Here is a 24,744-nt window from a genome sequence, read left to right as displayed (position 1 = left end):
ACCACTCACAAGCTAAGCCTGGACCAGAAGTTCCACCCGATCAAGTAGAAGAGGAGACCCAAGTCCAAGTTCAAACATGCTTTCATCAAGGATGAGGTATCTAAACTCCTTAAAATAGGGTCTATTCGGGAGGTTGAATAACCGGATTGGTTAGCAATTGTAGTGATAGTCCCTAAAAAAAGGAATAAATTAAGAATGTATGTAGACTATAAAGACTTAAATAAGGCATGTCCCAAGAACTCTTTCCCCCTGCCTAACATCGATCGCATGATCGATGCAACGGCCGGCCACGATATCCTTAGTTTTCTCGACGCCTATTCCGGGTACAACCAAATACGGATGAACCCGGGCGATCAGGAAAAAACCTCATTCATCACTAAGTATGGCACCTACTGCTATAATATGATGCCATTCGGACTAAAAAATATTGGTGCCACTTACCAATGCCTAGTAAATCGATTGTTCGAGGAACAAATAGAAAAATCAATGGAGGTTTACATTTATGATATGTTGGTTAAGTCCCTGCGAGCGGAGGACCATTTGAAGCATTTGTAGGAAACCTTCAGCATATTGAGGAAGTACAATATGAAGTTAAATCCGCAGAAGTGTGCATTTGGAGTCAGATCCGATAAATTCCTCGGATTCATGGTATCCAATCGAGGAATCGAGATCAACCCCGATAAGATCAAAGCCATCGAGGATATTACTATTGTGGACAATGTGAAGGTCGTACAAAAATTAACCGGACGCATAGCCGCCCTGGAGAAATTCATCTCGAGGTCTTCCGACAAGAATCACCGGTTCTTCTCACTATTGAAGAAGAAGAATAACTTCTCGTGGACCCCGGAGTGCTAACGGGCCTTGTAGGAGGTCAAGCGATATTTATCAAGCCCATCGCTGCTCCACCCGCCGAAGACAGACGAGCAACTATACCTGTACCTGGTAATATCGGAGATAGAGGTAAATGGAGTCCTGGTCCGGGAAGAGAAAGGTACGCAATTTCCAATTTACTATGTTAGCGGGACTTTAGGCGAGGCCGAAACTAGATACCCTCACCTAGAAAAAGTGGCGCTCACTTTGCTAAGCGCCTATAGGAAGCTGAAACCATATTTTCAATGTCACCCCATATGTGTTGTGACTACCATTGAGGAATGCAATGCATAAACCTGAGCTCTCGGGATGGTTGGCCAAATGGGCCGTGGAGATCAGCGGGTACGATATTGAATATCGGCCCGGACCGTCATTAAGTCTTAAATTTTGGCAGACTTTGTGGCCGACTTTACGCCGGCCCTGATACCCGAGGTTAAAAGAGAGTTATTGTTGAACTTGGGGATTTCTTCGGGGATCTAGACCCTCTTTACGGACGGCGCCTCGAACGTAAAGGGTCCTGACGTGGCATCGTATTGAAGCCACCAATAGACAATGTAGTTAGGAAATCTATTAGGACTGTAAAATTGACTAACAACGAGGCTGAATATGAGGCCATGATTGCAGGTCTCAAACTAGCCAAAAGCTTAGGTTGGAGGTGATCAAAAATAAGTGCGACTCATTCCTTGTGGTGAACCAAGTTAATGGGACGTTCGAGGTCAGAGAGAACGAATGCAAAGGTACCTGGATAAGTAGCAAGTAACATTACACCGGTTCAAGGAGTGGACTCTACAACACGTACCTCGGGATCAAAACAGTGAGGTTGATGCCCTTGCTAACTTAGGGCCGTCGTTTGAAGACGATGAGTTCAACTCGGGGGCAGTCGTACAACTCATGAAATCGGTGGTATAAGAAGGTCACGCCGAGATAAATTCAACGAGCCTAACTTGGGACTGGAGAAACAAATATATAGAATATCTTAAGACCGAAAAACTACCCTCGAATCCAAAAGAATCGAGGGCCCTACTTACGAAGGCAGCCCGATTTAGTTTGTCCGAAGACGGAACCTTGTCATTCCATGGGCACTCGGTAAGGCTCAATTTATATTATTTATGACTGACTATTTTTCTAAGTAGGTGGAAGCCAAGGCATATGAGAAGGTCATGGAGAAGTAAGTCATCGATTTCATTTGGGACCAGATCATATGTCGGTTCGGAATGCCGGCCAAAATTGTGTGCGACAATGGGAAATAGTTAGTCGGCAGAAAAGTAAGCAAGTTTCTCGAAGACCATAAAATCAAAATGATCCTATAAACACCCTACCACCCTAGTGGGAACTGACAAGCAGAATCCACCAACAAAACCATACTCCAAAACCTCAAAAGGAGGTTGACCGACGCCAAAGGAAAATGGAAGGAAATCCTGCCCGAAGTCCTATGGGCATACCGTAAGACCTCGAAGTCTAGTACCGAGGCCACCCCATTCTCGCTGATTTACGGCATCGAAGCTCTAAAACTAGTCGAAGTCAGAGAATCGAGTCTTAGGTTCCGATATGCAACAAAAGAATCAAATGACGAAGCCATGAATACGAGTCTGGATCTAATAGATGAAAGGCGCAAAGCCGCACTTGTTCGGTTGGACGCCCAAAAACGGCGGATCAAGAGGTATTACAATCGAAAAGCCAACCTTCGACATTTCAATATCGGGGACTTAGTGTTAAGAAAGGTCACGCTAAGCACTCGGAACTCGAACTAAGGGAAGTTGGGGCCGAACTAGGAAGGTCCTTATAAAATTATCGAGATCACCGGAAAGGGATCATACAAACTCGGAACAATGAATGGTGAGCAACTACCGAACAACTGGAACAAAACTCACTTGAAGTGATATTACTGCTAAGGTACGACCCCATTCATTCCTTTTACTTATTTATATTTTGGACTAATACTTGCAAGCGACCGTCGAAGAACGACACAATTTTTAGGCCTGAAAGCACGCATTGCACTCTTTTTTCCTTGAATTGGTTTTGTCCCAAAAGGATTTTCCGACAAGGTTTTTAATGAGGCAACAATAAATCGTGCTAACTTAGAATTGAAGGCCGGCTACGAACCGGTGTCAAAGATCACGACAATAGTATTCGAGGCTTCCCTATGATCGGCCTCGAACACTGGGGGCCATCACCCTCGGATAATGACTTTAGCAAGGAAAGAAACTTTGTGATCGAATGGTCTTGTCTCGATCGGTAAGATTTACTGTAAGGGCCAAACGGTCAAATGAACCATGCCCACATAAACTATTTGAGCTCTCGCACAAAGCTTATACACATGTGTAACCATATATATTACACACATAAAGAAAAAGAAGTTTATACATTGCGGATAAATACCTTGTCCTCCCTTAAAAAATTTCTTTTTCTTTCTTTTCTCTTAAGGATCGCTCTAACTCGGGGACTTCCATCTAAAGACAAACTCGGACGGTCCGGGCTATCAGATCCCGGGGGCACAAGACCTATTAGGCAGTGCCCGAACCTTAAAGGCTACGGCCACCCCCATTCAGGGACTGTTATCTCTGGAAAGCCCGGATAACTCGGGGTAACAAGCCCACTGGGCAACACCCGAACTAAAAAGGCTACGGCCATATTAAAACGGCTCAGAGACGTCCGAGACCCGTAATAAAAAACAAGACCTTCAAAATTTCTAAATCGGTTCAAAAGGCTACCCTCAGCAAAATTATCATCTAAAAGGTTCTAAGTATTTTGGGAAAAGCTTCTGGTCATACCGATCCCCCACGAATCATAAACGAAATAATATCGAAAGAAAGGCTTGTTCGAACCTCCGAACAAGAGCTAATTATCACATGCTAAGGCAATTCGATCTTTGCAAACATAAAGAATAAAGTAAAGGAAAACAAAGTTAGAAATTGTCGCAGGGAAAAAAGAAGCCTTATATATATATATATATATATATATATATATATATATATATATATATATATATATATATAGCATTTACAAAGGCCAAACGACCTTAACAAAAAGTACAAAAATACAAAAACAAATGAAAATATACAAGGCACTTAAACGACCTGGTCTTCACCGGAGCCCGCCTCGTCGCCATGGTTTTCGGAGTCCTCTCCACCCTCGGATTCGTTCGAACCCTCGGAGTCTTCTTCATCCTAGATATACACCAACTTCTTGGCCTCAGCTTCGAGTCTCTTAGCATTCTATATCTCAGCCGATAAGTCTAAACCCCGAGCATGAATTTCCTCGAGGGTCTCTCTTCGAAATTGCCACTTCGCGTGCTCGACGACATCTTTCAGTTGACCCTCGGTCGCCTCAACATCATCTTTGACCACCGTAACCACCGACTTGATCGTTTCGAGCTCCTTGGCAAAAATTTCTCTATCGGAGATGGCCGAGCTTAGCTGAGACTGGAGCTCCTCAACTTTTTGGGCCCACACCTCGGCCTTTTCCTTTGCCGCCCGAAGATGGACCTCTATCGAAGTCAGTTGCGCCCGAGCAGTCTCCTTTTTCGAGGCCAGGCGGACCATCCTGCCTCTCCATTATTTGGCCTCGGCCTTAACTGCATCCATCTCATCTCGGAGTTGGTCGATCTGATCGATCTTCTGTTGGACCTTCGAATTTCGATCATTAGTCACCGTGTCTAGCTCATCGTCACTAACTTCAAATATTTTTACCTGTTCGACCAGGTCAGCATGCTCCTTTCGAGCCACCTCCAGCTCAGCTCGGAGGCTCTTAGCCTCCCCTTCACGCTCATCACTGAGAAGTTTGTACGTGTCTCTCTTCTCAACAAGCTCTCTGACTTCGGCATCGAGCTGGTTTAGCTCGTCCCGGTACCAAAAAATATTTTCATGGTGAAGCACTGAGGCCTACAAATACGAAGGAAAGTATTAGGATTATCAATGAATGAATCCAAGTATAAAAGGAGAAATTGAATTCATCGAGAGTTATTTAAAGTTACTCGATTCAATACCTGTTATGCTTTGTTGAATAGGCAGGGCGCATCTACCTTGTTTATCTTGGCCTGGTCTTCTTCGGTCACCAGGCACCGGAGGTAACTGGACACCCCTACGGGGTAGAAAGACCCCGAGCATCCTCCAGAATGGTAATGATAATAGACCGCTTCCGATCAGGATCCACACTCGGGGCAAGGAACCTGTTGACCAATTTCGGGCTCGCGTTAGGCCCGCCTGCCCCCGAGGCGAGGCTCTTCATCGGTACCTCTATGTCACCCAACCTGGTGCCGTCTTCTGTGGCGATAGAATCCACGCCATAAAAAAGGCAGCATAGGGGGTCGTCGGCTCTGTGGTCCTCCTCGTTGGGATGCTCTTTCACTGTTTGAGCCTCATTGTACATGGACTCGGTGAACGAGGGCGACTCGGTGATGTCTATCACGCCGAGTGCCTCCTTCGGGGCGTTGCCTGCATCCCGAGAAGCCTTAGCCCCGGTCTCCTCATCGACCTCCCTGGATCGAGGCAGATCAGCCTCACCGATCTCTGGTTTAGTGACCCCCTGCTTTTCAAGATGCGACGGCCCACAAGCCACTAGATCAAAGGTTTATTCATCTTCGGATTCATCCCTCAACCGATAGAGCGAATCCAAAGTTGCTACTCGGGCGCTGGTGCTTTCTGTTGACTTGCACACCAGCCTTCGCCTTATTTTCTTTTTCTCCGAGCTCGGGGAACTTGAAGCCCTCTTTCTTCTCTTCTCTTCAGCCTATCTCGGAGCAGGGGACTCGGTAAGTAAGTCCTTGCTACCTGCTGGAGGCCTCAGTTCGACATCCTTAGATAAACCTGCAAAAAGAAGTAAAAGGAGTAAGGACTCAATGATAAAAGAGGAATCCAAATATTACCTACTCGAGAAGGGAGTCTCACCATAGAAACGGGCCTCCCAACGGCCCTTCAGGAGCATGCGCCATGAGTGCTCGGAGTAGGGCATCTATGATACGATACCCTCAACCCACTCCTTGAATCGAGGGACAACATTCAGGACCCGGGCGATGGCTGCACCACCACAAAACACTGATACGAAAGAAGGAAATAAGTATAAAATTGACTTTCGAAAAATAAAATTATACTTACGTGATGTATTCCACTTCTCGGGGAATAGAATGTGCTCAGCTAGGATCAGGTCCGAAGTCTTCACTCAGACAAAACGGTCTTGCCATCCATGATCTCGGCCTTCATCAATACGAGCACCCATCAATTCTGCTCACGAAGAACCGGAGGAGGATCATGATTCTCTAGATCGAAGGATGAATCTGACTGAGGCATACCTCGTACCTCTTACAGAAATCAACGATGATCGGGTCCATCGGGCCCAATGTAAAGGTATAAGTGTAAACACTTTGGTATCCCTCGACATGGGTGGTGATGGCTTCATCGGGGTCAGGGATCATTATGCCCTTACCGGCCCAATTGCAGTCTTTCCAGACCATAGGAAGGACTTCTTTAGTGATCGAGCATATGTATCTCGAGACCTCCTCACACCAGCCTTGTAAAGAGGAAGGTTTTTCAACCTTGAAATTGGTGTTGATCGAGCATCCTCCGGGGATGAACATTTTCAAAGGGGGTTCCGGTACTGGTTCATCGACAGCAGTACGTGAAACAATCTCCTTGGTCTCAATAGCCGGCCGCGAAGTATAAGGGATTTTTTTCTGGTGAACGGTTTTGGAAGTCTTTGCCATTTCTTTAAAAGATGGAGAAAGAAAAGAAGTTGAAGGATTGTACTTGTTGGCTTGAGATGAAGATAAACAAGAGCTCTTGCAATGAAACTTAGATAACTGGAGTGAATGTGCTAGAAAGTATTGAAATTTTAAGGGTACGTGGGTAGAAGGTTTGGATGTAAAGTTAAAATGAGCAAAGGAAGAGGTATTTATAGTATTTCAGCGACGGTTCGCATCCAGGAATGGCCGACCGGCGGCTGACATGCATTTAATGCCATTGAGACTTGACTGACGAGACGTTTCGGTTGTTTTGTCATTTTTGTTACGGTGTATTAAAGTGAGAATCGGAAGCTCATGTTGTTTTCTCGTCGTCTACTCTCCGAAAAATGAGGGGACTATCTGTATACGGTCGAAATCGAGCTCGTGGTTCATCCTAGCCTCCGAAATGGTAAGCCAGGCTCGAGACATGACAATAAAGGATTGAAGATCGACCCCAAGTCCCATCGGGCTAGAACCCACAGATAGGATGCCTGCCTTAGAGAATATCAAGGCCATGATCCCGGAACTGGTCCTAGCCTCAAACGACTTTGAAGAAACATTGTCAGCATAGCCAACGGAAGACCGAAATATCCGTGACCGGCCGAATATTATGGCGGGAATCTCGGCACGTACCGATAAAGAACCAACAATCAGTAAATCAAAAGATTTTTTACCTTTTATAGAATTGTACCTAAATTAGGACTCATCTACTATATAAAGTAGGTCTGATATTTCATAAAGTATATTGTAGCACGCATTCCAAGGCAATATGTCATTATTTGTCCTGTTATTAGTTCTTCTACTTTCGTTCGTGAGTGCTTGTTGTTACGAGCCCAGATCGAGGGCAAATATTTCACTAAGGCTTAAATCCTCTTTCTTGTGTGGTTTGAACTTACTTCATCCTTATTTATTTAATTTGTCTTTATTTACTATTTTGTATCAAATAAATTCGCGTATCCTCAAAACCACTTACAAATTTAATTATTATTCGATTTTGAGGGTAAACCGTATATTTTTAGCTGCTCCTAAAAAATAATAATAAATAAAATGTATATATTTTGTATATATGTGTATTATATAAAAAAAAAATATACATACTTTATGCATTTTCGGCTGTCCAATGCAATTAGTTTCCCCACCGACTAGTTTTGCATTTTGCTCGAAAGAGTATTCTAGTAGCTCTACTTTTGGATAAATTAAATGAAATGGGACCGCTTAATCAATGACTACTATCGCCGCCTGCATACTGTACAGTAAGTCAACGCGGAGAAAATAAGAAAAAACCATCCACACAAATTTTCAACTAACACCACAGTCGCCATCCTCAACAACTATCTGCTACTAACATTTAGACTCTGACATAATAATAATGAACAAATCAACCAAGAAAAAATATATCTTACAGTTTCTTCAACCATTTTTCACATCACATAACAAACAAACTTTTCAAGAAACACCAAAATCTCGCTCTGATTATGTTGTGAGATTGACTAAATCTAATCCATAAACTCCGAAATAGAAACAAGTTTTCGCACTTCTAATACGCGATAGGATATTGTAAGTTACAGGAAACATTAATCTTGCTACCACAATCCACTCAGATTATAAGGAACAGTAGCATGATCCATTGAGATTCTAAGTGACAAAGATACCTTACTAACACCACAATCGTGATTCAGCTTGCCTTGCTGTCGCGATCCACTCAATCGATTCATTGAGATTCTAAGCAACAGTAACCTTGCTAGCACGAATCCATTGAGATTCTAAGTGACAAAGAGACCTTGCTACCATCACAATCGCAATTCAGCTTGCCTTGCTGTCGCACCACGATCCATTGAGATTCGGCTCTTTGTTTTCGTTCTCTTTGTCGAATTCTAAATGTTAGAGTGACCTTACGACCACGATCCATTGAGATTCGGCTCTTTGTTTTCATTCTCTTTGTCGAATAGGTAAAGTAGGTATACAAACCACTTTACCTACAAAACAAGGAGACAGAGTAGAGAAAAGAAAGCAACAAGGACATGCTAGTTTGGTGCAAAAACCGCTGATTTTGAGAGTAGTTTGGTGCAAAAACTGCTGATTTTGAGAGTAGTTTGGTGCAAAAACTGCTGAGTTTGAGAGTAGTTTACGGTACTAAAAGTCTTTGAATTTTCAGGCCATTTTTTTCTTTATTCTCAGGGTATGGGATCTTCTTTTATCTTATTTATCACCACCCTTTTCTTATCATGTTTTCTTGTACACTCAGGTCCACTTTCTTTTCAACCATTAACACCAAATTTCACAGCTTCATTTCTCAATTTCATTGATACTTCTGGAGCTTTCTTGTCATCAGTTAATGGAACTTTCAAAGCAGCAATTACAAACACAAAATCCCAAGAAAGATCCTACTACTTTGTCATCATTCACTCAGAATCTCATGTTGTTGTTTGGTCAGCAAATCGCAATTTGCCCATTTCTGAATCAGCTGAGTTGCGCCTTTCTGTCGATGGCCTCGCTCTTTTTGATGATTCAGGTGAGCCCATTTGGTCAACAAAGCCATTGCATTCGCGTAGTAGTAGTAGTAGTAGTAGTAGTAGTTCTATTTCTTCTATGCAGCTTCTTGAATCCGGAAACTTGATACTGATGGATCAGTTGAATAATAGTCTGTGGGAAAGTTTTGATTTTCCGACAGATACAGTTGTTTTAGGCCAAAGATTACCTGTTGGGAAATCGTTGGTTAGTTCGGAGGAAAAAGATGAACTTGAAGAAGGGGATTATGAATTCGCGGTGGCAAAGAATGATGCAGTGTTGCAGTGGAATGAAATGACATATTGGAAATTAACTATGGAAACTAAGGCTTTTAGAGATACAAATACTCAAGTGGAGTATATGATTATAAAGAGTAATGGTTTGTTTCTTGTGGGGGCTAATGGAACAGAAATAGCTGTCCAAGTGATATTGGAAGAGTTAAAATTTCCTGATTTTAGGATTGCTAAATTGGAAGAGAATGGACAGTTCAGTGTCAAAAGATTTAGTAAGGGAAATTGGCTGTCTGAATTCAGTGCTCCTTCTGATAGTTGTCGCGTCGCTTTCACTTGCAAGAAGCTCGGAGTTTGTGATGGTGGGAGATGTTCTTGCCCACCGGGGTTTCGTGTTAGTTCTGAGGTAAATGGTAGTTGTGCTCCAATTGATAGAAATTTAGTAATGCCAGATTCTTGTAATGCATCTTTGAATGTAAATGTTACTGAATTGGGAAATTATGTTTCATACTTGAAGCTGGAAAATGGTATGGACTATTTTGCTAATGATTTTACTGAGGCTGTGACGCGTGATGTTAGTTTATCTGTTTGTCAAGATCTTTGTTCTAAGAATTGTTCTTGTTTAGGTATTTTTCATGATCAGTCCTCAGGGTCATGTTATATGATCGAAAATTTTCTTGGTTCGATTTTGAGGGGATCGAATTCTGGTAGTGGAAGAGGTAGATTGGGATACATTAAGGTCATTTCTGAACCTTCTTCATTTGATCCAAATGATGACTTAAGTGACAAGAGGTCCAAATTCCCCGTCGTTGCTATTGTTTTACTTCCTTCTTCTGCGGTTCTCTTTATCCTTGTGATAATGGCTGGGATAATATGGTTAATGAGAAGAAAAAGATTGTTGCAAAACTCAGGGAAAGAGTTTGGCCGAGACGATTCTTCTTTGTCTGGTGAGCTTGAAAATTTTTCCATACTAGGATTGCCTGTGAAATTTGATTATGAGGAGATAAGGCTAGCAACTGAAAATTTTAGAACTCAAGTTGGTTCTGGTGGATTTGGAACAGTATATAAAGGTACACTTTCTGATGGAGCAGTTGTTGCTGTCAAGAAGATGAAATGTCTCGGGGCTCATGGGAAAAGGGAGTTTTGCACTGAGATCGCGATTATAGGGAGGATTCACCATGTTAATTTGGTGAGTTTGAAAGGATTTTGTGCACATAGGGGAGAAAGGTTTCTGGTGTATGAATATATGCAACGAGGCTCATTGGATCGCACACTTTTTGGACACGGACCTGCCTTAGATTGGCGTACCAGATTTGAGATCGCGCTTGGAACAGCACATGGGCTTGCTTATTTACATGGTGGTTGTGAGCACAAGATCATACATTGCGATGTGAAACCAGAAAACATACTCCTACATGACAACCTGCAGGTAAAAATATCAGATTTCGGGCTTTCCAAGCTTCTTAATCCTGAGCAATCTAGTTGGTTTACTACCATGAGAGGAACTCGAGGCTACTTAGCCCCCGAATGGCTGACTAGCTCAGCCATAACAGAGAAATCAGATGTTTATAGTTATGGAATGCTACTGCTAGAAATAGTACGAGGGAAGAAGAACTCCTCGATTCAACCACCGAGTGACAGCACTGAGAGGAATAGGCTTTCTCCTTCTTCGCTTGGCTCAACAAATCAGCCAATCTATTTCCCATTATTTGCATTAGAAATGCATGATGAGAAAAAGTACCTGGAGCTTGTGGATCCGCGGATTCTGTGGCATGTGAAAGTTGAGGAGGTCGAGAAGCTAGTACGTATAGCTTTATGTTGTTTGCATCAAGAGCCAACTCTGAGACCAACAATGGCCAATGTTGTTGGCATGTTAGAAGGTATCTTGCCTTTAGGCGAACCACAGGTTCAATCGCTAAATTTTCTGCGATTTTATGGTCATAGGTTTACTGAAGCATCGATGATCGAGGGGGATCAAGATGTTAATGTGTTTGAGTTACATCAACAAAGCAGGAACTTTAGCAGTACGAACAGTAGCTCTTACAATTCATTCTCTTATATGTCTTCACAGCAAGTATCAGGTCCTAGATAACACTAGCAAATCTGGTTTTTTTTGTATATGTTATATCCTATATTGCACTACTATACTGCTATTTGAATACTTTAGCTGTAATATGATGGCTGCACCTCTTTTGTAAGGCAGTAAAAAGACTAGAAGTAGAAGCTTGTAGTCTTCAATTTCTTGTACATATTAAAAAAATTTAAGAGCACCCCTTTTGATGATGAAGTTTCTCTTCTTTTTTTTTTTCTTCTTTTTTTTTGTAATTTTTGTTTTTGACCATGTACTACTCGAAATTCTCATTTTTGCCTTCGGTTAAACTTTTGGTCTATTATACCATTGTCGCTAGCAAATTGCTCGTATTTGCCCTTGCTACTAACGGAGCTCTAGCATGAAATAGGTAGACTCTATGTGTCCAAATTTTTGAGAAAAAAGTTCAAATTTAAACACACCCAATTTTTTACCATGATTCAAAATTACCCTCGAGTTGGCGCTCCGTTCCTAATGCAGAGTAATATTAGATCAAAAGTTTAACGAATGACAAGGTTGCTCAATTTGAAATGGTACAGAAACAAACTTGACTCTTATCCTGATAAAGAATGAAAACTGGACAGCAATTAGCAGGATGGCATATAGCACGTTTTGGAAGGACATGTGGTGGCTAGGGCTCAAATCCTAATTTCTCAACCAAAAAACAAGCAGTCACTTGTCTCAAAATATGCTCATGTTTCCAAAAAATAAAAAATCCTTCTTTTTCTGTCAAATCCTTCTTTTGCCCTAATATAAATTTTCTTTTATATTCTGGTCTCTCCAAATATACAAACATGGACATACAAAGTGTTCTCTTAAATAACTCACTTCCTCAAGTTCCCTTAATCCAAGATCCATTCCTAATACAACTGGGGCAATAACAATAGCGGTTCACCTAATCGCTTAAACTAAAAATAGCCGGCGGATGTATAATTTACATATAACTGTGTATAATCTATGTTTACCGACTCGAAATAGTAACCAATGAAAGTGACCGGCTAATTGTGTAAGAATCACATAGTTTTTGAAGAATTAACTTTGAACATGCTATATTGTGAGGATTCACCCTGCCAAATCCCATCTAGAATATAAGCAAAAAGATTTCCTTTACTGTACATTTGATCAAAAATCTCCATGTTCACTCTACTCAACTCAAGAGTGACACAAAGCAAAAAGGGAAAAGAAAAAAAAAGATATACATAGCTCACCTAGCTAGATAATCCTTGACATACATAGCAAGGGGACAAAAGGATAAAATAAAATTGGAGATCAATAACTTCACCTACCGCGTTCTCTTGGCCATGGACGATTAAGAAGTTTCCAATACAGAATGCATGGCTTCTAACACTGAGCCAGACCATTCCACACTTTACCAATGGCCAATATCTCCACAAAAACCAGTCATCATATAATCAGCAAACAAGAACGTTAGCCGACCATGCAACTAATTATGATCTCTTCTTGTTTCTCACTTGCCTGTCCCCATAAGCTGCCAAAGAATTAAACGGAAAAGCAACAACCAATTACTTTATCTTCATGCTCTTTCCATGTTCCTTACCCGTCGTCTACTTTAAAGATTCTACTTATAAAATCCCGAAATCTTTTAGAGTAGAGCTTTGGATCAACAGCAGATATGGAAGTGGGATCCACTTGTAATGACTTGTATGCATGTTCGAGCCTTTTGCTGATATCATAATCTTGAAGAATGTCAATAATGCCCAAGCAAAGGATAGCACAGCCACCCTGTGCAGAAGTTGACTCGCTTCCATTCCCTGTTGTATGAACCGCCCTTGCAGGCACATTTGCAGCTGAACATATAAGAGACTTCCTGAGACAACACAAGAGAGAATGTTTGAAGTTCTTAACATTCGTAAAATATTTTGAAAATGGTTCTCTTTACATCTTTTTAAATTCAAGATTGAAAAATAATGAATTGATTGGAAATGATAAATTCCGCCTGAGAGATCATTCAAGGCTAGAAGATTAACACACAGTACAGACTACAGACATAGAAACCAGATGACCATTTCTTAACTGGACTTAATAAAGGTAGAAGTTTCTGTTGGAAGCCACATAACCAGCAACTTACGTATCCCTAATTGTACCAAAAGATTGGCAGACAGAGCTCCAAATTACTGAGGGGATAAGACAAAGCCCAACATCCAACGAATGATCAATAAACGGTTCCAAACTTAGCAGTCCTTGCTATCATAACCAAGACCTTACGTTATATATCTAGAAGTTATTTGTATAACTAGATCCAAAGTCAGCAAATCACGTTAACTGTTCAACTATCAAATAGCTAAATTCTTGACATGCACATTTTTACAAGTGTCCGATGTGGTTCAGCAGTTAAGGAATGAAGGTTGATTTTAACAGTTTCTTAGTTGTTCAAGGATCTTGAATAGTTGCATTTTGATGTGCATATGGTCTTTTCGGTTCCAAAATTAGTTCGTTGGATTTTGATACTACGACCAAAAGTATGCTTACATGCACAAGAAAGAGAAGTTGATGGCTGAATACTGCAGTGGCCCAAAATAAAACTGCTTGAAAATATCCACGTATCAAGCACATAATGAGATTGGAAGTAAAATTAAATGAAATAAAACTTCAAATTGCTGAGGTAGCTCTAAGAATATTTCATATTGTTCCTTTCTGCTGGCCAAGCATAAAGAGAAGAATTAGAAACTACAAGATGGACACCTCTAGCCAACGAAGTGCACTTTGGTATCAAAAGAAGGGATGCCTACCCAATGTTCAGCATTTCCATAATATTATATTTCTTTTATTGATTGGAAAAGAATAGAGGTAATTCCTTCAAAGTTAGGGAACCGAAGAAGAAGAAGCGCATACAGGACATACCATTCCTCCATGATCTGTCTCTTATCAGAACTCTCTGCATCACATAAGCAATAATCTTGAGCATCAGCTTTGCCTGAAAATATATCAGTGAGTATTCTCAGGAGTCATGCAATCACGTTGCACAAAAAGTATATCATAAAGCAGATAAAGAGATATAACAATTGCAATGTGGATGTACAAATATTTCCAGAATTGTTACCAGAAGGTGAGAGATTCATCTCGTCGCCGGTGCTATAATTGCAGAAATGAACACCAATCAAAAGACTGTAATCCATGATATTCTCAGCTTCCAGAAACTGACAATCTATATCAATTTGTCTGAGAACCAGAGGAATAAAGTCAGGTTGTTCTATGAATATAAAGATAAAATGAAAATTGGACAATATTTATCACCTTATGAGCTCTTTAAACCAAGATTGTCGCAATTGAAAGACAAAGTTGAGATCAAGGTCTTTAAACGTGGTAGTCTCATCGGCCTCTCCTCCTGGCTTATCAGTTGTACGGCCATAAGAGGATCCTTTTAAATCAAAGCGCTTATGGATAACACGTCTCGAGTAGAACATGTTCCCCATAACAACAAAACGTGTCTGGTTTATACATTGAATAAGAGAGTGTAAGAACTCCTAGAAAAATATCTGCAATAGGAAATATCCACAACCTTCTTTGGAAATCCAGATAGTTTATAGCATTAAAGAAATTTCAAAACATACCTTTTGGCATCCAACCATTTTAACACAATGTAGACCAAAAAACCTTGTGACCAAGGAGCTTCTGTACTGACCAACATGTCGATAATAACTTTGAAGCATCCTAATCAGCACCTGAGTAGCATGAAAAATCAGTAAGAAGAATCATATTTGCTCCAGCAGCAATATGTTGCTATAGAGTAAAGTAGTAGTGCAAGTGATATATAGAATTGTACGCCCTATTCAAATAACTAACAGCTGTTTCTCTTCTTTCCTACCCTAAAGATTAAGTATTGAGATGTCCGTGGTCACTAACCTTAACTTCGGACTTTTTCAAAGTTTTGATGATAAATCGGTCATCTTGAGTTAGATAGAAGTTGCTGCCACTTTTCCCAGGGGAAGACAGTTCCCTAAGTGCATCATTTCCACAGATAGCTAGCATGTACTCGGCTGGATCTATTCCAAACAATTCCCTAAGCTTCCTAACAACATAATTGGGGAAACAGAAATTAATATAATGTTGAACTTTGCTCAGCCACATACCAGCAGTGCTAATACCAAAAACCAATAATTAGCTAAACATTTAACGATAAGTCAATCTCTTCCAATAAAACATGGAAAAGGTTGGATCCTGGAGTTCCACTAAACAAACTTGAAAACAATCGCTAAGATTCCTAACATGCACGAAACAGAAACAGCAATTAATATAATGTTGCACTTTGCTCAACCACATACCAGTAGTGAAAATACCGAAAACCAATAATTAGCTAAACAATAACGATAATTCAATCTCTTTCACTATACATACTTGAAAACCATGGGACAGTAGTCCTTCCATTTGAAGTCGGGGACCTGATGGGGCGGTGTAAATTTGGAACCCTCAGGCGGAAACCTTGTCCAGAACTTCTCATTAGGATCGAAATCCAAATTCCTTAGTTCTTGAGTAACTGAGGCGTGCTTCTGAGTAGAATACCTGTATAAATGCATAACATATGAACACATAACCAACTACATAAGATTCTTAAACTCAGAAAACATGACCTAAATACATAACCAACTATATAGAGTTTTTTTTTTAATGACGGAGTGTCTTGGCTAGCTTAGGCGCACCTCGACTATTCCACTAGGTACCTGCTACCTCCCACCAGCACAGGCACCGGGAACGGTATAAGGTTCTTATACTCCAAAAATCATGGCCTAATTGCTGAAGAGACAATAAAAAGTCGAGCATTACCTAATACCTAGCTGAAGACTAAGCACCAAATCATAGTTCTTATGTCCTTTCGTGATAACTTGCCCAGGTTTCTTCATTTCCACAACTTCAGGACTCTTCTGAAAATCCCCACTTTCATCTCCTTCAGAACTCTCACTCTCTTCATCTTCATCGTCGTCGTCATCATCATCATCATCATCATCATCCCTAGGAACGAACGCCTCCCTATTATCAACAATATCACAAGTAATGTCCCCTGCTTCACCATCCGATTCCCATATGCAAATCCTCGGCAAATTCACATTTCTTTCGCGCATATTCATCGTCACAGACGATCTCCTCAAAATCCCCCCACCCCCATTACCACTACCACCACCATTTCCACTACCAAAATCTTGTTTAGACAAATTACTCTCCCCCCACGAACCACCACCACCACCACTACTAGTACTACTAATACAAGTCCTACCATCAGGCCAACTAAAAACCCCATTTCCTTTAATAACCCCATTATCCCAATCCCCTTCATATCTTTTCCCATTACCCCAAATCATCACCCCTTTACCACACATAACCCCTTTTTTCCACTCCCCAATATACTCATTCCCATTCCCTCCCCACACATACCTCCCTTCCCCTTCTTGTAAATTCCACTTCCAAGAACCAACATACAAATCCCCATTAGCATACAACTTCTCACCAAACCCATGCTTCATATCTTTCGCCCACCACCCTCTATAAGTATCTCCATCAGCTCCAATAAATGTACCATATCCATCCATTCTACCTTCCTTAAAATCACCTTCATATGTTGCTCCTGATGGCCATGAAAACTTCCCTTTTCCACTTGCTTTCCCTTTTTGCCATTCTCCTTTATACATACATCCATCTGACCATAAATACTGACCATTACCGTGCGGCACTTTTCCTAAAAATGTTCCTGTGTACAGATCTCCGTTTGGCAACTGTTTCAGCTCAGAAGCTATAGCTATATTATCGTCATTTGTTGGCATAATGCGGCGTGAAACAGTTTCACGCATTTTTTTTCTTTTTCTTTTTTTTTTGCTTTTAGGAGCTGTAAAGAGAAGTGATACTCAGTGCTATGTTCGCCGGAGAAAAAACGGAACCGACAACATTGCCGGTGCCGGAGACTTTTTATATGTTATAGTTTTTCTCTCTCTTGCTTTTGCTTTTTTGAAATATTTTTGGTGGAATTGTTGAGCACTACTACTTTTTTCAGTAGAGAAGAGTAATATAACAGCTTTTTTGAATTTTGTTGTCTGAAATGTGTTTTTTTTTTTGTTTTATTTGGGGGGTGTACGTATACTGCATAGAATAGAATCTGTATTTTTATTTTTTTGTAAGGAAAATAAAAAAGTGAAAAAAAAAACAACGACGACTTCAGGATGTGTATATGAGTGGGGGGGTGGGTGAGTAGGGTGATTGGGTTTGGGGCGGGGAAATTAGCGACGTGCACCCATTTTCTAATGATTTTCTTTTAAAATATAAATATACAAATACAAATAAAAATAAAAATCTTTTGTTCATTTATTTTGCTAGATTGTGTATCATTTTTTTTTCTTTTTTGTTCTTGGGTTTGAGAGCTACACTTATTCCTATTCGAGTTAAGGTGAAAATAACACGGTCTAGTCAGTTTTCGGATTAGTAATCGAAAAATAGTCATCATTTGCAAAGTTATTGAAAAATAGTTATTGTTTAGTTGAAGCACGAAAACTTCCAGCATAATATGTTGGATTATGGAGCTTCTGCGTATAAATTTCCAGCATATTATGTTGGAACTCTAGCACGGAAAATTCCAGTAATATGTTGGATTATGGAGCTCCTCCATTTAATCTTCTCGCATATTATATTGGAACTCGAGCACATTATAAAATTTCAGCATATTATACCGTAATTTCATATGTAAAAAATTCGAACTCAAGCATATTATGCTGGAATTCTTCCGAATTTTTAAGGGTATTTTTGTTCAGATTATATTTTTACATGAAAAAATGGCTAAATTTTAATTACTTTTATAATTGTGACTATTTTTTAATTACCAATTGTAAATTTAATTATTTCTGATTTTTTTTTTCCCGAGTTTAAATTAGATGTATTGTAATAAAATATATAAAAAGAGTTTACACTGACGGTGCTTTTCTTTCGTTTGAGAGCTAAACATATTCTTTTTAAAGTTTTAAGTAATATGAACTATTAGTGTAAATGTGTAAAAGAATTTTATAGTGCCATTATACATAACTTATTTTTTCTTTTTAATGATGATAACGTCTAAATCTTGGTTATCAACTACCTTTCCCTTGTACAAGATTGCTTATTCTACACACCAAATGCAAAGAAATCAGCTATTATTAGTGTTTTTTGTTATGCTGAAATTTGAAGTTTGATATCTATTATTTACATTTACATATTCACTTTATTAATTATTAGATTTGTTTAGAGTTTAAAGTATATGCACCATTAGTGTAAAAGTTTAAAGAATTTTATGCTAACAGTGAATGTAACTTAAACTCGTATTTGTACAACGACAACTTTTAAAATTTGTACTTTACTGGAAATCAATTACCTTTCCCTAGTACAAATATTGGTTATTATGCCCGCTAAATGCAAAGAAATCAGCTATTATTAGTGTGTGTTTTTTGTGTGTGCTGGAATTAGAAGCTTAATCTCTATAGTTTACATTTACATATATTACTTTATTGACTAGTAGACATGCCGTGACACCATTGTGTGCAATGGCATGCACTACGACAAATTTGATTTGTAAGTGAGTAGAATATAATGCCCGTTTGTCCATAAATTTTTTTTTTTTTCAAAAAAAAATTAAAAATGTGTTTGTCCATGAAATTTTAAAAATTTTGAAAAAAAAATCAAAAATGAGGTTTTCAAAAACCCACTTTTTCAAAATTTTCAGAATTTTTTTTTCACATTCACAAAACTGCAATATTTTTTCAAGTGAAATGCATGTCCAAACATAATTTTAAAATATTATTTTTCAACTTAACTCCAAATACTATTTATTTTCAAAAATTATAATTTTTATGTCCGAACGCCTACTAAGATTATATGGTCGTAAGACTTAACCTCGTGTTACTTTGTGTCACAAAATTTAAATCTACTTTCTATTATTCTCAATTGGTTCTGCCTATTGTATATATACATGTTATCTTACGAAATTTTTTATACACATTGATTAAATCAATTTTGCGAATCAATACTGGGTGAGACCCCTTATAAATTGGTATCTGCGCCACTAAATTCCAAGTAACAATTTTAACTATAAAATACCTCATTTTTTTACTCGTACTTTTATGGAACGGAAAAATAAAATTACTGAATTATTTTGGCACAACATTTCAATTTTACTAAAGACTCTTTTTACTTTTATCTTCTACTCGCTTACTATTTACCTGTTAATGTTCATTCAACAATAATTGTAAATGGACATAATTCAATTATGGTAGCATAAAATACAAATATTTGAGTTATATGAGCTATCAGTTTCAATTTATGTATCTTAATTTTCTGTTTAGCTTGTTTCGAATAAATATGTCTCATTTTTATGTTAAGTGAAAAAAAAAATACTCTAACATTCCATGTTTACCTTATGACATTCGCTTATAGAGATATTACGCATATTTAAGATCGCAAGATTTAAAGAATATTTTTTATATATTATACATACCTTTATTTTAAGCTCACGAGATTCATTTTTTTTTTTTTAACATTCTTAATTTTAGTGTTTATCTAAACTAAGGCAAATAATAAAATAAAAAAGTAGTATAATAATTAGTTTAATGCATATACAAGAGGAAACGATTCTTTAGCATAAAACTCTCTCTATAATTATCCCCCCCCCCCCCCCAGATGGCCCCATCCCCACCCCTTGCACAGGACAAACTATCACCACCGGCACTAAAATCCCCCGACCCACCGGACACAAATTCAATATCGATGGAAGTTGAATCAACTCATAAAGAAAAAGTTAACACCTTTAAGGAAATACTAACGAAAAATAACTTGACAAGGTCAAGCGTATACAACACTCAGTACCACCAACCGGAGGCAGTATTCAAATCAACCACTAACGTCACCACTGGGCCTATCATCCTCAGCCAAGAACAAAAAAACAGACTCTACCACCCACGACGTTTCTCATAATCGTCAAGATCTTTGGGAAAAAGGTACCCCCACCACCTATTGAAATTAAAATTGCAACACTTACGGAATCCCAGAGAACATCTGACACTAATAGATTTGGGTTGGGATTTCTTTGTGGTCAAATTTGAAATAGAAGAGAACATGATGATTGCACTGCACAGAGGTCCATGGCTCATCATGGGACACTTTCTCTCCGACAAAAATTGGGAACCAAACTTCGTACCTGAGGAATAAAAAATACACACCACCGCTATCTGGATCCGGCTTCCGCAACTACCCACAGAGTTCTACGATAGAGAGATACTGGAAAGGGTGGGGAGAAGAGTTGTAGGCTGTTGAAAATCGATATATGCACCTCTGCCTCCTTAAGAGGCATGTACGCACGGATCTGCATCCAAGTACCCATCGAGGTAACCCCAAAAAATATGGCTCTAATTGGTAAACATAAGCAGCCAATTGAGTATGAAGGGCAGTGCATCCTGTGCAAATGGTGTGGGCGATTGGTCCATCTGCTCAAGAAATGACCAAATCAATGACAATTAGGGGCAAACGACACAGCAGAGACGTCGACGCCAGGACATAGTGCCAACAAGGAGGACAAAGACTGGAAAGTGGTGGAGTTCCCACGAAAATCAAAACGTCAAGGGAGAACAGAGGGATTCAAAAACCAGGGACGACTAGAGGCAACACAGAACAAACCGGGGAGCGGAAAGCGGCCACCTGATTCAGGTAAGTTTTTTGTCCTTAGTAACATTGATGAGGGTGAGGGCAGTAGCAGGGCTGTGGAGCATGGCAACGTTATGGTTGCGGGAAATATAGGCAAAACAAGACAGTCCCAACAGACACCACACGGGCCTCGTCTAACTAGCCCCCAATGAGATATGCAGCTTAGACCATATGGGCCTAAGTTATAACTGTCTGGGCCTTTATCGCACAACCCAAACCAAATGCACAAATTACAGCACGTGCCAAATTTAGAACACACGCAAAGTACGTGCCCTACCACACACGCACCTCCTACCTCTCACACTGACCAAGGGAGAAAACACGCACCCACATCGGGTAAGCAAAATACCCAAAATGAATTCTCAAATCTGATACCTCCCTTCTCAGTGGTCATTCAAAACCCACACTACTTGGCCAAACTGGTCACAACCATCCTGAACCATGCCCTACCGAACTATGGTCACCAGTTGTGGTTGGCAACTCTCATGTAAGCTCAGTTTGCATTGAGCTAACAAACAATGACAACATACCAGTTGAGCCTTCTCATGCAGCAGATAAGCCACACCCCCCCTTCCTCCCACTATTCTCCCAGGGGAGGAGATCCCCAACCCCTTTTTCTCTTCCTGGACACCAGTGAGGATAATGATCCCATCACCAATAACAGGGTCAGAAAATGTCCACGAACACCTTGAGGCCACCAACACAAAACTAGAGAAAATGATATCAAGGTTGAGAGTGCCCAAGACCAAACTATGCTACTACAACAGGAGGAAACAACAGACTTCAGAGGGCATGGGGGAGAAATGCTTATCGTATTATGCCCCAAGAAGCATGGTGATGTGTGGAGTAAGCCTAAGATCATCCTTAGAGCCAAACTCAGGAGACTCAGCTGTGAACCTAAAACCAATAATAGCCCAGTTAACTCCCTAGACTCCTCCTGGAATGGAGAACCAAGAAAGCCTAACAATGAAGGGGAAATCCAAATGCCTGAAAAGGAAGTCACAAACCAACCCAAGGTTACTGATGAATTTCATCTTCTGGAATGCTAGGGGAAAATGGTGGTGAATTTATGAGACATTGTGCTGAGTTGGTTAAGCTGCACAAGCATGTCATACTGGTACTCTTGGAAACCAGGATGACTGAGCACAAGAACCTGATCCAGGAGTTGGAATTCACAGGGAAAATTCATAACCATGTTGTAGGTCTGTCATGAGGCATTGTCAACATGTGGAAAGATGACATGCTGAAGATTGATGAAGTCTCCCCCCCCCCCCAGGGCATCAATATCATGGTTAAGGTAACTCCCTCTTTCACCCCTTGTCTTTTCACTGTAATTATATGCCAGCAACATCTATGCTAACAGAAGGGTACTATGGGGCCAACTTAAAACCATCACCGATGGTTATAGAGGGAGCTGGCAAGTATGTGAACTTCAATGAAGTCCTAAGGGCCAGAGATAAGCAGGGGGAAACTGTATCTCTGTCCCAAGAGCTAACCTGTTCTAGCAGTGCTTGAACCACTATAAACTTATTGACTTAGGTTTTAAGGGGAGTAAATACACTTGGACTAACATGAGGTATATGAATAGGAGTCAGTTAATCCTGAAAAGACTAGATAGGTGTTTTGCCAATGATGAGTGGATTCAGGGTTTCCCTTCTAGTAATATGAGTCCCCTCCCTATAACACACTCTGACCACTGCCCTATGTTGATCATCTTGTGTCCCGATGATTCCATTACTCCATCCAGACCTTTTAGGTTTGAACCCATGTGGTGCAGTCACCCATCCTTCTCAACCATTATCCAACAAGTCTATGAAGGGTTTGGTAGCCTTGAAAGGGGCACTGCTCAGTTCCAATCCCAAGTGTTGACCTGGGACAGAAATGTATCTGGTAATATATTCCATAAAAAGAAACACATTATTTCCAGACTTGGGACCATTCAAAAATCTAATGCCTACCCCTTCAACACTTTTCTTTAGAATCTAGAAGGTCAACTTCTAGAGGAATACTCCTTTATTCTCAAATGTGAAGAGGTCTTTTGGAAAACTAAGTCTAGGATCAACTGGCTGATGGAGGGTGATGCTAATACTAGATTCTTTCATACTTCAAACCTCAATAGGAGAAGAAGGAACAAAATCATGGCCCTACATAGATGAAGTAGGGAATTGGATTGAGGAGCAACAGGAAATCCAAAATATCATTTTCCACTACTACTCCAATCTATTCACCATTGAACACATAGGCTCACCTACTCCCTAGAAAAGCACAATCTATAATGCCCATACTCTGTCCACTAGGGAGCAAAGTCACGACCTAATTTTTTCTCCGTAGGATATCGTGACGGCACCTAGTCTTAAAGACTAGGTTAACCTATCAACATGCGAAATAATTAAAATAATCATAAATACTATTAAAACTCAACAACTTAGTACATATAGAATATTTCCCAAAACTGGCGATAATACAAGTCATAAGCTCTAAGAATTTATTCCGGATATCTCTATACATCAGAGTCTAATGAAGATAAGGGAAACAACATAATAAAGATAGAGGGAGACTCCGAGGTCTGCGGACGCTGGCAGATATACCTTGAATTCTCCGCGTACTGCTAGCTCACCGATACCTGATCTGGTAGGAAGTACCTGGATCTGCACAAAAAGATACGCAGAAGCGTAGCATGAGTATACCACAGCGGTACCCAGTAAGTGCCAAGCCTAAACTCGGTAGAGTAGTGACGAGGTCAAGTCAAGACCCTACTGGAATATAAATAATAAGAAACATGGCAAAAGATTATAACAATGTATAATAATAATAATAATAATAATAATAATAACAACAACAACAACAACAACAACAACAACAATAATAACAACAACAACAACAACAACAACAACAACAACAACAACAACAACAACAACAATAATAATAATAATAATAATAATAATAATAATAATAAAAGGTATCTAATGGTGTTTTGGTAGTGAGGCGATGTATTTATGCCCGTACCAAAGTTGGCAGTGCTTCCTATGTGCTTGTGTGTATTTGTTAGAGGAAAGAGTATTGTATTCTCTAAATATCTTATGCTAGAGGGAAAAATTAAATGTTTAATTAAAAGTATGTCCACTAAGAAGGCTAGTTATTTGATTTTTTATTAAACTACTCATTCTACGCTGCTAATGTTGAAAAAATTGTACGTTTATGCCTCTTTTTCTTATTCCTTATCTTTTCCCCTTTTTATCACTCCATATCTCAATATTTTAAAGTTCTTATGTAAATCAAAGCAACCATAACATAGTATAATGGCGTTGTGGTCACCTTTGAATATTGCTAATTATATTTTAAGGAATCACTTTTTATTTTATTTTATTTAGCGATGTAGAGTGACCCATAATCTTTAGTTAGTGGAAGATGAATTTACATATTAAGGGAAACAAAACAAACAAAGACAAGTACACCAAATGAGAAATATCAACAGGGTCACTCCCGAGGTACCGCCTCGTAGTCCCAAATCACAAATAATTTCACAATCTTTTCTTATATCACAGCGGGAGCCTTCATATTTAGTTTTTAAAAATCATTGTTCCCGAAAAAACATCCCGCATTTTAGCCCACCTTATCACACCGCATGACTTCTAGTTGTTCCTCTACTACCCACGCATATCAAA

The 24,744-nt window shown here is 39.6% G+C and overlaps 2 protein-coding genes across 2 annotated transcripts; one reads left to right on the top strand and one right to left on the bottom strand.

Moving 5' to 3' along the window:
- The first annotated feature begins 8,767 nt into the window (after positions 1-8,767).
- LOC104119505 (G-type lectin S-receptor-like serine/threonine-protein kinase At5g35370) lies at positions 8,768-11,416 on the top strand. The gene has a single exon (XM_018778770.2). The coding sequence runs from the start codon at positions 8,768-8,770 to the stop codon at positions 11,414-11,416; it is 2,649 nt and encodes an 882-aa protein (XP_018634286.2).
- A 1,086-nt stretch (positions 11,417-12,502) lies between these two features.
- On the bottom strand, positions 12,503-17,402 carry LOC104119504 (phosphatidylinositol 4-phosphate 5-kinase 1-like). Its single transcript, XM_009631023.4, has 8 exons — positions 16,196-17,402; positions 15,770-15,934; positions 15,278-15,443; positions 14,986-15,096; positions 14,669-14,862; positions 14,475-14,593; positions 14,276-14,348; positions 12,503-13,241 (listed from the first exon to the last, which is right to left on the bottom strand). Exons 1-8 carry the CDS (start codon positions 17,212-17,214, stop codon positions 12,968-12,970), a joined length of 2,121 nt encoding a protein of 706 aa, XP_009629318.1. The 5' UTR covers positions 17,215-17,402; the 3' UTR covers positions 12,503-12,967.
- Positions 17,403-24,744: the final 7,342 nt, after the last annotated feature.

The sequence above is a fragment of the Nicotiana tomentosiformis genome, chromosome 4, assembly GCF_000390325.3.
Source record: "Nicotiana tomentosiformis chromosome 4, ASM39032v3, whole genome shotgun sequence".
Lineage (NCBI taxonomy): Eukaryota > Viridiplantae > Streptophyta > Magnoliopsida > Solanales > Solanaceae > Nicotiana > Nicotiana tomentosiformis.
The sequence above is the reverse complement of the archived record's forward strand: the minus strand, read 5'-3'. Positions and strand labels throughout refer to the sequence as shown.

Bases quoted from the DNA above. Each gene is read 5' to 3' on its own strand.
- LOC104119504 (XM_009631023.4), bottom strand. From the start codon at position 17,214: ATGCGTGAAACTGTTTCACGCCGCATTATGCCAACAAATGACGATAAT. The intron at 15,444-15,769 runs GTATGTATAGTG...TTATGTTGTTAG, and splicing joins TACTGTCCCATGGTTTTCAA to GAAGCTTAGGGAATTGTTTG. The intron at 15,097-15,277 runs GTTAGTGACCAC...CATGCTACTCAG, and splicing joins TGAAAAAGTCCGAAGTTAAG to GTGCTGATTAGGATGCTTCA.
- LOC104119505 (XM_018778770.2), top strand. From the start codon at position 8,768: ATGGGATCTTCTTTTATCTTATTTATCACCACCCTTTTCTTATCATGT.